At 40.6% G+C, this 14199-nt stretch overlaps 1 protein-coding gene across 3 annotated transcripts in view; it reads left to right on the top strand.

Annotated features, from left to right (window-relative positions):
• Positions 1-14199, top strand: part of CNTNAP2 (contactin associated protein 2) — a 2034513-nt gene that overhangs the window by 2015395 nt on the left and 4919 nt on the right. For all 3 annotated transcript variants that reach the window (XM_060305187.1, XM_060305186.1, XM_060305185.1), the window contains exon 24: positions 9909-9989. In XM_060305187.1, the coding sequence (XP_060161170.1) occupies positions 9909-9989 (81 nt within the window). The remainder of the gene's footprint in view (positions 1-9908; positions 9990-14199) is intronic.

Genomic DNA, 14199 nt, shown 5'->3' with positions numbered 1-14199 from the left:
ATTTTGAGTTTATTTTTGTGTATGGTGTTAGGTAGTGTTCTAATTTCATTCTTTTACATGTAGCTGTCCAGTTTTCCCAGCAACACTTATTGAAGAGGCTGTCTTTTCTCCGTTGTATGTTTTTGCCTCCTTTGTCATAAATTAGGTGCCCATATGTGCATGGGTTTATCTCTGGGCATTCTGTCTTTCACCATTGATCTATATTTCTGTCTTTATGCCAGTACCATACTGTCTTAATTACTGTAGCTTTGTGGTATAGTTTGAAGTTGGGGAACCTGATTCCTCCAACTCTGTTTTTCTTTCTCAAGATTGCTTTGGCTATTTGGGGTCTTTTGTGTTTCCATACGAATTGTAAAATTTTTTGTTCTAATTCTGTGAAGAATGCCATTGGTAGTTTGATAGGGATTGCAATGAATCTATAGATTGCTTTGGGTGGTATAGTCATCTTCACAGTATTGATTCTTCCAATCCAAGAATGTGGTATATTTCTCCATCTGTTTATGTCATCTTTTATTTCTTTCATCAGTGTTTTATAGTTTTCTGAGTACAAGTCTTTCACCTCCTTAGGCAGGTTTATTCCTAGGTATATTATTCTTTTTGTTGCAGTGGTAAATGGGAGTGTTTCCTTAATTTCTCTTTCTGATTTTTCATTGTTGGTGTATAGGAATACCAGAGCTTTCTGTGCATTAGTTTTGTATCCTGCAACCTTACCAAATTCATTGATTAGTCCTAGTAGTTTTCTGGTGGCATCTTTAGCATTTTCTATGTATATTACCATGTCATCAGCAAACAGTGACAGCTTTACTTCTTCTTTTCCAATTTGTATTCCTTTTATTTCTTTTTCTTCTCTGATTGCTGTGGCTAGGACTTCCAAAACTATGTTGAATAAGAGTGGTGAGAGTGGGCAACCTTGTCTTGTTCCTGTTCTTAGTGGAAATGCTTTCAGTTTTTCACCATTGAGTATGATGCTTGCTGTGGGTTTGTCATATATGACCTTTATTATGTTGAGGTAGGTTCCCCCTATTGCTACTTTCTGGAGAGTTTTTATCATAAATTGGTGTTGAATTTTTTCAAAAGCTTTTTCTGCATCTACTGAGATGACCATATGGTTTTTATTCCTAATTTGTTAATGTGGTGTATCACATTGATTGATTTGCCTATATTGAAGAGTCCTTGCATCCCTGGGATAAATCCCACTTGATCTTGGTGTATGATCCTTTTAATGTGCTGTTAGATTCTGTTTGCTAGTATTTTGTTCAGGCTTTTTGCATCTATGTTCATCAGTGATATTGGTCTATAATTTTCTTTTTTTGTGATATCTTTTTCTGGTTTTGGTATCAGGGTGATGGTGGCCTCATAAAATGAATTTGGGAGTGTTCTCCCTCTGCAATTTTTTGGAAGAGTTTGAGAAGGATCGGTGTTAGCTCTTCTCTAAATGTTTGATAGAACTCACCTATGAAGCCATCTGATCCTGAACTTTTCTTTGTTGGAAGATTTTTAATTATGGTTTCAATTTCATTACTTGTGATAAGTCTGTTTATATTTTCTAATTCTTCCTGATTCAGTCTTGGAAAATTGTACCTTTCCAAGAATTTGTCCATTTCTTTGTGGTTGTCCATTTTATTGGCATATAGTTGTTTGTAGTAGTCTGTTATAATCCTTTGTATTTCTGCAGTGTCAGTTCTGATTTCTCCTTTTTCATTTCTAATTTTATTGATTTGCATCCTCTCCCTTTTTTTCTTGATGAGTCTGGCTAAGGGTTTATCAATTTTGTTTATCTTCTCAAAGAACCAGCTTTTAGTTTTATTGATCTTTGATATTGTTTTCTTTGTTTCTATTTCATTTATTTCTGCTCTGATCTTTATGATTTCTTTCCTTCTACTGACTTTGGCTTTTCTTTGTTCTTCTTTCTCTAGTTTTTAAGTGTAGGGTTAGATTGTTTATATGAGATTTTCCTTGTTTTTTGAGGTGAGATTGTATTGCTATAAACTTCCCTCTTAGAACTGCTTTTGCTGCGTCCCATAGGTTTTAGGTCATCATGATTTCATTGTCATTTGTTTCTATGTATTTTTTTATTTCTTCTTTGGTTTCTTCAGTGATCTCTTGGTTATTTAGTAGCACACTGTTTAGCCTCCATGTATTTGTGTTTTTTACAGTTTTTTTCCTGTAATTGATTTCCAGTCTCATGGCGTTGTGGTCGGAAGAGATGCTTGATACGATTTAAATTTTCTGAGGCTTGATTTGTGACCCAAGATGTGATCTATCCTGGAGAATGTTCCATGTGCACTTGAGAAGAAAGTGTATTCTGGCACTTTTGGGTGGAATGTTCTATAAATATCAATTAGACCTATCTGATCTATTGTGTCATTTAAAGCTTGTGTTTCCTTATTTATTTTCCGTTTGGATGATCTGTCCCTTGGTGTAAGTGGGGTGTTAAACTCCCCTACTATTATTGTGTTACTGTCTATTTCTTCTTTCATGGTTGTTAGCATTTGCCTTATGTATTGAGGTGCTCCTATGTTGGGTGCATAAATATTTATAATTGTTATATCTTCTTCTTGGATTGATCCTTTGATCATTATATAGTGTCCCTCCTTATCTCTTGTAACTGTCTTTATTTTAAAGTCTATTTTATCTGATATGAGAATTGCTACTCCAGCTTTCTTTTGATTTCCATTTGCATGGAATATCTTTTTCCATCCCTTCACTTTCAGTCTGTATGTGTCCCTAGGTCTGAAGTGGGTCTCTTGTAGACAGCATACATATGGGTCTTGTTTTTGTATCCATTCAACCAGTCTGTGTCTTTTGGTTGGGGCATTTAATCCATTTACATTCAAGGTTATTATTGATATATATGTTCCTATTACCATTCTCTTAATTGTTTTGGGTTTGTTTTTGTGGGTCTTTCTCTTCTGTTGTGTTTCCTGCTTAGAGAAGTTTCTTTAGCATTTGTTGTAAAGCTGGTTTGGTGGTGCTGAATTCTCTTAGCTTTTGCTTCTCTGAAAAGCTTTTGACTTCTCCATCAAATCTGAATGAGATCCTTGCTGGGTAGAGTAATCGTGGTTGCATCACTTTAAGTATATCCTGCCACTCCCTTCTGGCCTGCAGAGTTTTCCACTGAAAAATCAGCTGATAACCTTATGGGCATTCCTTTATATGTTACTTTTTGTTTTTCTCTTGCTGCTTTTAATATTTTTTCTTTGAATTTAATTTTTGTTAGTTTGATTAATATGTATCTTGGTGTGTTTTTCCTAGGGTTTATCCTGTATGGGACTCTCTTTGCTATTTCCTTTTCCATGTTAGGGAAGTTTTCAATTATAATCTCTTCAGATATTTTCTCAGACCCTTTCTTTTTCTCTTCTTCTTCTGGGACCCCTGTAATTCGAATGTTGGTGTGTTTAGTGTTGTCCCAGAGGTCTCTGCGATTGTCTTCAATTCTTTTCATTCTTTTTTCTTTATTCTGCTCCTTGGCGGTTATTTCCACCATTTTGTCTTCCAGGTCACTTATTCGTTCTTCTGCCTCTGTTATTCTGTTATTGATTCCTCCTAGTGTATTTTTCATTTCAGTTATTATGTTGTTCATCTTGTTTGTTTGTTCTTTGGTTCTTCTAGATCTTTGTTAAACATTTCTTGTATTTTCCCAATCCGTGCCACCATTCTATTTCTGAGATTCTGGATCATCTTTACTATCATTACTCTGAATTCTTTTTCAGGTAGACTGCCTATTTCCTCTTCATTTATTTGGTCTTGTAGGTTTTTATCTTACTCCTTCACCTGTGACATATTTTTTTGCTGCCTCATTTTTTTTTTTTTTTTTTTTTACGAGTGTGATTGTGTTCCTGTCTTACTGGTTGTTTGGTCTGAGGCTTCCAACACTGGGGTTTATAGGCTGTTGGGTAGAGCTGGGTCTTGATGCTGAGATGAGGAACTCCATGAGGCCTCACTCCAATGACTGTTCCCTGGGGTCTGAGGTTCTCTGTTATTCCAGTGGTTCAGACTTGGAGCTCCCACTGCAGGAGCTTCAGCCTGACCCTGGTGTCGTGAACTGAGATCCCACAAGCCACCTGAGGTGGCAATAAAAAAATAAATAACAAAATAACAAATAAAATTAGGCTAGTAAACTAACACATATTTTAGGAAGAATATAAAAATAAAAATATAGATGAATCAACAACCAGAAGGTACAACAGTATCACAATAGTGAAAAAGAGGAGGAGGGGGAAAAAAAGGGGGAACAGGAAGGCCTTGGCTGTCGAGAGTGGGGCCTAAGCAAGGGCAAGGCTTGGGTGGTGGGTGGGGCCAATGCTCAGGACCCACAGGGCTGGAAAAGGCCCTGGGGGCCCTGGAGGGTGGAGCTTAGGCCCAAGGAACAGAAGGGGCCCAGGTGTGACCCCCACTCCTGGTCTCAGAGGGCAAGGGACCAGCCTGGGAGCTCAGCAGTCTCTCCAGCCCGAGTGTGCGGGGCAATCGCCCTCCGCTCCTCTCCCACTCCTCCCAGAGGGCCCCTCCCGCCTGCCTCTCCTGATCTCCCCGGCTTACCTCCTATGCCCCCAAGTACCCATGTGGCCTGGAGGGGGGATTGGAGGGCAGGGGTCCGGCCTGGGCTCAGCGGGCCCCCCAGCCTGAGTGGATAGGCGATCGCCCTCTCCTCTCCCACTCTTCCCGGAGAGTCCCTCCTACCTGCGTCTCCTGATCTCCCCGGCCTCAGGGGCGCCGATCCTGTCTGGCCTCCACTTTTCCTCCCCCGCATCGGTTCCCCTACGTCCTACTGGTTCACTTTGGGGTTCCTCCCATCTCCTTGTATGGGGTTCCTCCCATCTCCAGAATACACAACAACCCTAGTTGTGGGGAGACGCTAACTCCGCATCCTCCCACACTGCCATCTTGACTCTGCCTCTTGTATTTTTTTTTTAATGCTTTACTACTGCTCTTCCTCCCTATCTGCTCAATGAGACAGGCAAGAAATTTAAGGCTAAAGAATTCAAATCTCTTTTTAATATTCCATTCTTATGAATATCTTTTAAATCAGCTTATTGTACTTAAGTACCTGCCTTGAAGCTTCCTCTCTTAATTTTTCACATTCTGTAAAGGCAGTCAAAATTATAATCTGACAGTAATGTTTTAAAGCACAGTTAGCACTGTTCATGATTTCACAAGTGTTACCCTAATGGTGATAACCATTCTCTCTGTGCCGTTTGGGCCCATAGGGAATTGTATCTGGAATACTGGGTTTCTCTTCTTACGATGTTGGTTCAGAGTTCTTAGTTTATCACATTGCTCAGCTGATGCTATCATCATGTGGAATTATCTTTGTCAGGTAAAATGCCTCACATGCTCACTTTTGAAGCCAGACAAGTGCAGTCGGGAGCCTTTAGACATCTGTGGGCCTCCCCAGACAGCCCACCAACCACAGAGAAAACAACTGGGCTAAATCAGTTGGTCGCCTTAATGATGGTGATGACTCGATAAAGCCAGTGTAGACCCCTTCTTCCTCATCAGAGGCACGTCAGCTTAGTGCCTTGCAAGTGGTTTCTGGAGCCAATTCCTGGCTCCACTGCTTCTTGGTCATGGGACCTCAGCCAAGTGTTTAGCCTCCCAAATGGGATGAATACACCAACCTCACAAGGTCCACAGGAGGATGAAATGAGCTAATCCATGAAAAGGACTTAAAACAGTGCCTGACTTGTAGGAAGTGCTATTAATATTATTTCCTAAACAGCTTGCTCCCCAAACTTGAATTTCATGTCAATTTACCTTTTGTGCTCTATGGTAGAAGGAAAACGCTTCTGGGCTGATTCCACCAGAGCAAACACTTGCTTTTCTGGGCCCCAGAGAGTTTTATATGTGAGGAAAGTATAGTCCAAGTAATGAGTAATTTCATGTAGTCCTAAAATTTAGAGCTTTACCACGCATCCATCACGTATGTGACGGTTGGGGGTCTTTGTTGTGCAATGTCCCTCACCTGGCGGCAGGTACGGGGTAGGCTCAGAGCTAGCTGCCCGAGGAGGGCCGCCCCCTCGCCCCGCCTGGCACACGGACAGAAGAGGCAAGGATTAGACTGTCTTTTGCTTTCCTGATGAAGTCTTCCTAGAATGTAGCAAAGGGCAGGCAAAGGCCTTTAGAAGTGGAATAAAACAGTCATGGTTTCTATTCTTCGGGGGTAAGGAGGTGTATTTTTACTCACCCTGTCCCAATTTCTGACCATCTTACTATATCTGTAAGATTAGGAGGAACAGCTGCCCCTGGGCCTGCTGTTACAGAGTGTGTGTGTTCTTCCCTTTTTTTTCCCAACCTGAAGTTGGAGGAAGGGAAAGGGCAGGTGCACCGGTGCTGAGCTCTCAGCTTGCTTCCCAGGTTGAAGACAGAGATGATGGGCAGGGAGGCTGTCTGTGTGTGGAACTGTCCGAGTGTGTTTGGGGGCCTGGGATGCACGTGCCTTCCCTGTGGGCTCTGCAGCGTCGGCCAAGCTATGTAACAGGCACGTCCACGGGAGAAGGATCCCCCACCATCAGTTCCTGCAGCAACATGTCTGCCTGTCCCTGCTGGCGGGAGGCGGGGAGGAGAGCTGATCTGTGGCTGATGGGGCAAAGGAAACATGGTCTGTCAGCGTAAAGGGGATGACCAGACAAACAGGATGTGTGCAAGGCAAACAAGCAGGAACACGCTTCCAGGAGACACTAGACAGGGCTGGAATAGCAGCACACTTTAGTGTTACCATGTAGCGTGTCGAGTGAGAAAACACATGCACAACCAAACAGTTGAGAATCATGTTTTATGCAGTGGACATACTGAGGACTTAAGCCCGGGAGACAGACTCTCAAATAGCTCTGAGGGACAGCTCCGAAGAGGTTAGGGAGGGGCCTGGATATATGGGAGTTTTTGCAACCAAAACAAGTAGTTGGTACATCAAAGGATTACTATTAATTAAAGAATAACCAGACATCTCCAGTTAATGAAGTTAGCAATTTTTTATGTATGGGAAAATTCCAGAGTCTGGCCTCACGGAGATCATTTCTTTGATAGGCACCTTAACTATCTAGGGCCAGGATCCTGTTTGCTCCATCCTGCATCTCCTCAGGGTGCACTGTGGGGGTGGGCGTGGCTGATGGCTCGATGACAGCAACATCCTTTGACAGGTGACATTCTTTGTCCACAGTGTCATTTGGGTCCCAGAAGAAAAGTGTATTGAATACAGTCTTTGCCTATGCGACACAAATCTGGTCCTGAGACTTAATATCTCAAGTCTCTTTTGGAACTCCCCTGGTGGCACAGTGGTTAAGATCCGCCTGCCAGTGCAGGGGACACGGGTTCGAGCCCTGGTCCGGGAAGATCCCACGTGCCGCAGAGCAGCTAAGCCCATGTGCCACACTGCTGAGCCTGCGCTCTAGAGCCCATGAGCCACAACTACTGAGCTCGTGTGCCATAACTACTGAAGCCCGCACACCTAGAGCCTGTGCTCCGCGACAAGAGAAGTCACCGCAATGAGAAGCCCGCGCACCGCAACGAAGAGTAGCCCAAAGAGAAGAAGGGCGAACCAGGTGTCCTGACAGAGAGTGCCGTGTGGATGAGCAAAGACACGTCCCCCTCAAGCATCAGGAATCCGTGTGCCTAGAATGTTGAGTTGGAAAAGTGGTTCCATGAGGAAAGAGGCAGGAGAGAAATTCGTCTCAAGGGAAGCCTTCCTCCCCATGTTAAGGAGTTCAGATTTTATAACAGAGGCTATCCTGGGGTATTTTTCATGTTCTTTTCTAGCTCTTATTATTCTCCTCGGGTCATCTCAGGTCACATCCATACCTTCCACTAATGTTTGTATCAATAACTTCAAGAGAACCAGAGAGAGGCTGTCAGTCTCTAGGCATCTGTGTTTCTCTGCAGTTCTGTGGCCAAGAACGCAAAGCTCTCTTTGGAGCGGGAACTCCGCTGTGTGCCACCATCCATGTTACCTGAAGCAGAAGAGCAAAGAGTTTTGTAGTGTCATGAATACCAAACAGAATAATGACAAAATTGCCACTGTAATTTTTTTGTTACCAAATATATTTGGCAGATTTATATTATTGATGTTTAAGGGTCAGGAGATTTCTGTGTTTATCCAAAGGAGATGAGAGATATGACCCACTCACCCGAATGTCTAGTCGTTATCGCCATACATCCTCTAGGCACCTCAGATTCAATGTGTCCAAACAAAACAAGTCTGTCTCCCCGATCCCCGAAGAAAAGGCTCTTCCTCCCTTAGGCCCTACGTAAGCTAAACCGTCTGAAAGCTGGCATTTCCTCACCAGCTTACCTGTCTGTGTCTTCCTAGCCCTTGAAAGCCAGCACAGGGAAGATTATTGACTTTGGAATTAACCCTACCTGGGTGTTAATACCAACTAGGCCACTTACAAGCTCCGAAGCTTTTGACTTTTTAGAAGGATGTAGACCAAATAGAGTCCAGAGAAAGGTAAATACAATGTCAAAAGACCTAGAAACTGCGCCCCAGAGGCGCAGTGAAGGTGCAAGCCTTTATCCTTGGAAAACAGCTCTCAGTCTTTGAAGGGGGGTTGACGTCAGGGAATTATGTGTATTGATAACCAAATCTTACTGTGTCCTATGAGTGTGTGAGTTACAACATGGAAGCTGCCCCATAATTTCAGGCAGTTCACTATAAACAGGGTCGTAACTAAAACCACATCCATGCTTCAGATTAGTATTTTGACTATATAAACCAAACTCTTCAATGAGGCATGGGAAGTTCTCATTAATAACAATTTTCATCTTTTTTATTGTTTACTGTATATCCCCAGCACTTAGAATAGCGCCTGACATGTGGTAGGCATTCTGCAAAGGCTTGTTGAAATAGGGAGAGAAATAGAAAATTTATTAGGCAGTTAATATTCTTCTCAACACTTATAAGATATTATCCTCTTACAAATTCCTGAAGTGTACAGTGTTTTACTAGAGCCATGTAAAATATTCATGTAAAGAAATGATTACTTTTTAAAACAAAAACACTAATTTGAAAAGATACATGCACCCCAATATTTATGGCAGCATTATTTACAATAGCCAAGATATGGAAGCAACCTAACTGTCCATCAACAGATGAATGGATTAAGAAGATGTGGTACCTGTATATACAATGGAATACTACTCAGCCGTAAAAAGGAATGAAATTTTGCCATTTACAGCATGGATGGACTTGGAGGGCATTATGCTAAGTGAAATAAGTCAGAGAAAGACAAATACTGCATGATATCACTTACATGTGGAATCTAAAAAATACAACAAACTAATGACTATAACAGAAACGAAGCAGACTCACAGATAGAGAGTGGTAACAAACTAGTGGTTACGAGTGGGGAGAGGGAGGGGGAGAGGGGCAAGATAGGGGTAGGGGGCCAAGAGGTAATGGAGTATAACCTTTAAGAATTGTGAATCACTATATTGTACACCTATAACTTATATAATATTGTACATCAGCTATACTTCAATTTTAAAAAATATTTTTTAATGATTACTTTTTAAACTAATGCTGTAAGCTGTAAAAAGCTCATTGGCGAGTATATCCAGTGCCACCAGTTATGAAAGGGATAAAAGTGAGTTGGAAGCAGATTTCAGCCAAACTTAAGGAAAAGTATTCTAATACATAAACTTGTCTGTCAGTGGAACCAAAGCAAGCCAGCTCAGGTAGTTCTAAGATTTGTTAATACTCCTCCCAAAGAGGTACGCTGTTCATCTGGGACTTGTACAAAGGCAAACAGCAGACACTGAAGTGGCTGTGATTCTTGTGGGAAACAACAGCAGAATGGGTTTAGATGAAATGGAGATCTCATTTGGGAAAACAGGCTGTTGAAGGGTTGTATGAAAAACTAGCTATCAAATTATCTGGGATAAATGATATATATGTCTTTTCATTTCTTCCTCTACAGCCAGTGCTGATTTTCCGTATAACCCAGGACAAGGCCAAGCTATAAGAAATGGAGTCAACAGAAACTCGGCCATCATCGGAGGTAGGTGCCTTACAGGACAGGCTTTCCTGTAACTTCTCATCTGTGGGGAGTTGTCACTTTCAATAAAACCGTAGTCTTCTTTATCCATTCATCCGATGATGGACACTTAGGTTGTTTCCATCTCCGGGCTATTGTACATAGAGCTGCAATGAACATTTTGGTACATGACTCTTTTTGAATTATGGTTTTCTCAGGGTATATGCCCAGTAGTGGGATAGCTAGTGGGAAGCAGCCGCATAGCACAGGGAGATCAGCTCGGTGCTTTGTGACCTCCTGGAGGGGTGGGATAGGGAGGGTGGGAGGGAGGGAGACGCAAGCGGGAAGAGATATGGGAATATATGTATATATATAACTGATTCATTTTGTTGTGAAGCTGAAACTAACATACCATTGTAAAGCAATTATACTCCAATAAAGATGTTAAAAAAAAAAAAAAACCGTAGTCTAGGGGAAAAGGGGTTATCTGGATTTGTACTTTATTCATTTTGCCGTTTAAATATGACTGAAGGTTGAGAAGTACACATTGTGGAGAAAGTGTGGTCAATGTAACCTGGCTACTTTTTATGCTGACTTATAAAAAAAAAAAAAGAACAGTAGTAGGGAGCTAGCCAGCATCAGAATATGCAAGCAGGCAGTCATGGCAACAGCCAGAGCATTTCTTTATGCCCTCCAGTCTTTTCCACTCTCATCCCCTTGCATCCCAAATGGTCCATAATAGCTTACTACAAAATCAGGAAGGACTCTGCCAGTCTGGTTTCAGTTATCTTAATAAAAATTATCAGAAAATTAATAAGCAGGGACTTCCCTGGTGGTCCAGTGGGTAAGACTCCGTGCTCCCAATGCAGGTGGCAGGGGTTTGATCCCTGGTTGGGGAACTAGATCCCGCGTGCATGCTGTAACTAAGAGTTCACATGCCGCAACTAAAAGTCCGCATGCCGCAGCTAAGAAGTCCACATGCTGCAACTAAGACCCGGTGTAGCCAAAATAAATAAATAAATAAATAAATATTTTTTTTAAAAGAAAATTAATAAGCCAGAGCATCTAAAATATTCCAGTCTTTTCTTCTCACCAGAATACCTGCAGAATAATTCGACTCTCCTAGTATAGTTCCTCGTGTTTGGATCAGTATCAATAACCCTGTTGCCTGTTGCCTTCTTTTCTCCCTGCTTCTTCTGCCTTATTTCATAAAAATGTTTCCTGCCTCTCTAAGTATGGATAATATCGTAAGCTTATCAAGGGTTTTAAACTCAGCCAATCAACTCAGCTCATTCAGTAGGTTTATTTTCCACAGGAAGAAAGTAAACACCTATATGTATATATGTGACTGTGAAATTAGAATACATTCAAAATGGTGCTCAAAGCACATTGTTCAAAGTTCTGGTATAATCCTTATCCTCATTGTTTTTGCTTTTTTAAGACCAACTTTACTGAAGTATAATGTGCACTTATTTAAGTGTAGCACGTCAGTGACTTTTGACAGACACGTACGCCCATAACCACAGCTACAGTCAAGACACAGAACATTTCCATCCACTGAAAGTTCTCTTGTGCCCCCTTTGTAATTCATCCTTCCCTCTTCCCCACTTGCTTTTGTCACATAGATTACTTTTGCCTCTTTTAGGGTTTCATGTGAATGGAATCACATAGTATGTAATCTGTTGTACCTTCTGTCACTCAACATAACGTTTTTGGTTTTTTAATTAATTAATTTATTTTTGGCTGCATTGGGTCTTCATTGCTGCGTGTGGGCTTTCTCTAGCTGTGGCGAGCGGGGACCACTCTTCATTGTGGTGCGCGGGCTTCTCATTGCGGTGGCTTCTCTTGTGGAGCTCAGGCTCTAGGCGCGCGGGCTTCAGTAGTTGTGGCTTGCAGGCTCTAGAGCGCAGGCTTAGTAGTTGTGGCACACGGGCTAGTTGCTCCACGGCATGTGGGATCTTCCCAGGCCAGGGCTCAAACCCGTGTCCCCTGCATTGGCAGGCGGATTCTTAACCACTGCACCACCAGGGAAGTCCTGACATAACATTTTTGAGATCTATCCACATTGCTGTATGTACCAGTGGTCTGTTAATTTTTATTGCCAAGTTCTATTCCATTGTATGAAGGTATTATAATTTGTTTTATCTACTCACCTGTTGACAGGTGTTTGGTTTGTTTCCAGATTTGGGCTATTTTGAAGATAAAGCTGCTATGAATATTCTTGTCCAAGTCTTGTGTGAACAAAAGTTTTTGTTTCTCTTTGGTAATCCCTAGGAGTGCAATTGCTGGATTATAGAAAGAAGATATTTAACTTTATAAGAAATTCCCATATAGTTTTCCAAAATGGTTGAACCATTTTACACTCCCATAAGCAATATTTGAGAGATCAAGTTGCTTCACAATCTTACCAACACTTGGTATTGTCATTCTTTTTCATTGTACCCATCTAGTAGATGAGTAATGGTAACTCGTTGTGGTTTTAATGTGTAGTTATCTGATGACTAGTAATGTCAAGCATCTTCTCATGTGCTTATTGCCACTTGCAAATCTTTTGTGAAGTGTCTGTTTAAATCTTTCCCATCTTTTTTTTCTTTTTTTTTTTACATCTTTATTGGAGTATAATTGCTTTACAATGGTGTGTTAGTTTCTGCTTTATAACAAAGTGAATCAGTTATACATATACATATGTTCCCATATCTCTTCCCTCTTGCGTCTCCCTCCCTCCAACCCTCCCTATCCCACCCCTCTAGGTGGTCACAAAGCACCGAGCTGATCTCCCTGTGCTATGAGGCTGCTTCCCACTAGCTATCTACCTTACGTTTGGTAGTGTATATATGTCTATGCCTCTCTCTCGCTTTGTCACAGCTTACCCTTCCCCCTCCCCATATCCTCAAGTCCATTCTCTAGTAGGTCTGTGTCTTTATTCCTGTCTTACTCCTAGGTTCTTCATGATATATTTTTTTTCTTAAATTCCATATATATGTGTTAGCATACGGTATTTATCTTTCTCTTTCTGACTTACTTCACTCTGTATGACAGACTCTAGGTCTATCCACCTCATTACAAATAGCTCAATTTCGTTTCTTTTTATCCCATCTTTTAATTAGACTTTTTTGACTTCCTGCTATTGAGTTGTAAGAGTTCTTCTTACATTCTGGATTCAACTCCTTTCTCAGACATATGTATTGTGAATATTTTCTCCTAGTCTGTGACTTGCCTTTTCATTTTCTTAGTGGTATTTTTTTGAAAAGCAGGAGATTTTAATTTTGATAAAGTCCAATTTTCCTAACCTTTTTATAGTTTGTGATTTTTTAATTCTTTCTAAAAAATCTGCCTACCCCAAGGTTGTGAAGATCTTCTCCTATGTTTTCTCCTAGAAGTTTTTTAGTTTTCATTTTTATTTTTCAGTCTATAATCACTTTGAGTTCACACCTATATATAGTATGAGTTAAAAGTCAAAGTTATTATTTGCCAAATGAATATCTAGTTATTCCAAGATGGCTTCTTGAAAAGTCTCTATTTTTTTCCAATTTAATTTCCATGGCACTTTTGTCAAAAATCAGTTGGCTGCATATGTGTATGTCTTTTTTCCGGGTTTTCTATTCCGTTTTGTTGATCTATGTCTTTCTTTGGCCAATACCATGCTTATTTTATTGTTGTATCTTTATAGTAAGTCTTGAAATAAGCAGTGTAACTGCTACAATCATTTCTCTTTTTTTTTTCAAAATCATTTTTACTCTTCTGAGTCCTTTGCACTGCCATATAAAATTCAGAATCAGCTTATACATTTCTACCAAAAAAAAGTTCGCTCTGATTTTCATTAGGATTGCATTAGATCTATAAATGAACATCTTAACAATATTGACCTTGAAGTATGGTATATTCATCCATTTATTCAGGTTTCCTTTAGTTTCTCTCAGCAAGGTTTTATGATTTTCAGTGTACAGTCTAGAACATCTGTGTTCAATTTGTTCTGTTATAAATGGCATTATTTTATTACTTTCATTTCCAAGTGTTTCTTGCTAATATGTAAAAATACAAATTTCACTTTGCTAAATTTATTGTTAGTTCTAACAACCTTTTTCTGTATATTCCTTAGAATTTTCTTCATAGACAATCCCATCACCTGAGAATAGTGTTCTTACTTCTTCCCAATCTGTACACTTTTTTATTTCTTTTTCTTGCTTTATTGCACTGTCTAGGGCTTTCAGTACAATCATGGATAAAGGTGTTG

Source organism: Globicephala melas, chromosome 9 (assembly GCF_963455315.2).
Source record: "Globicephala melas chromosome 9, mGloMel1.2, whole genome shotgun sequence".
In the NCBI taxonomy this organism is placed as follows: Eukaryota; Metazoa; Chordata; class Mammalia; order Artiodactyla; family Delphinidae; genus Globicephala; species Globicephala melas.
This window is presented reverse-complemented; position numbering and strand designations above follow the sequence as displayed.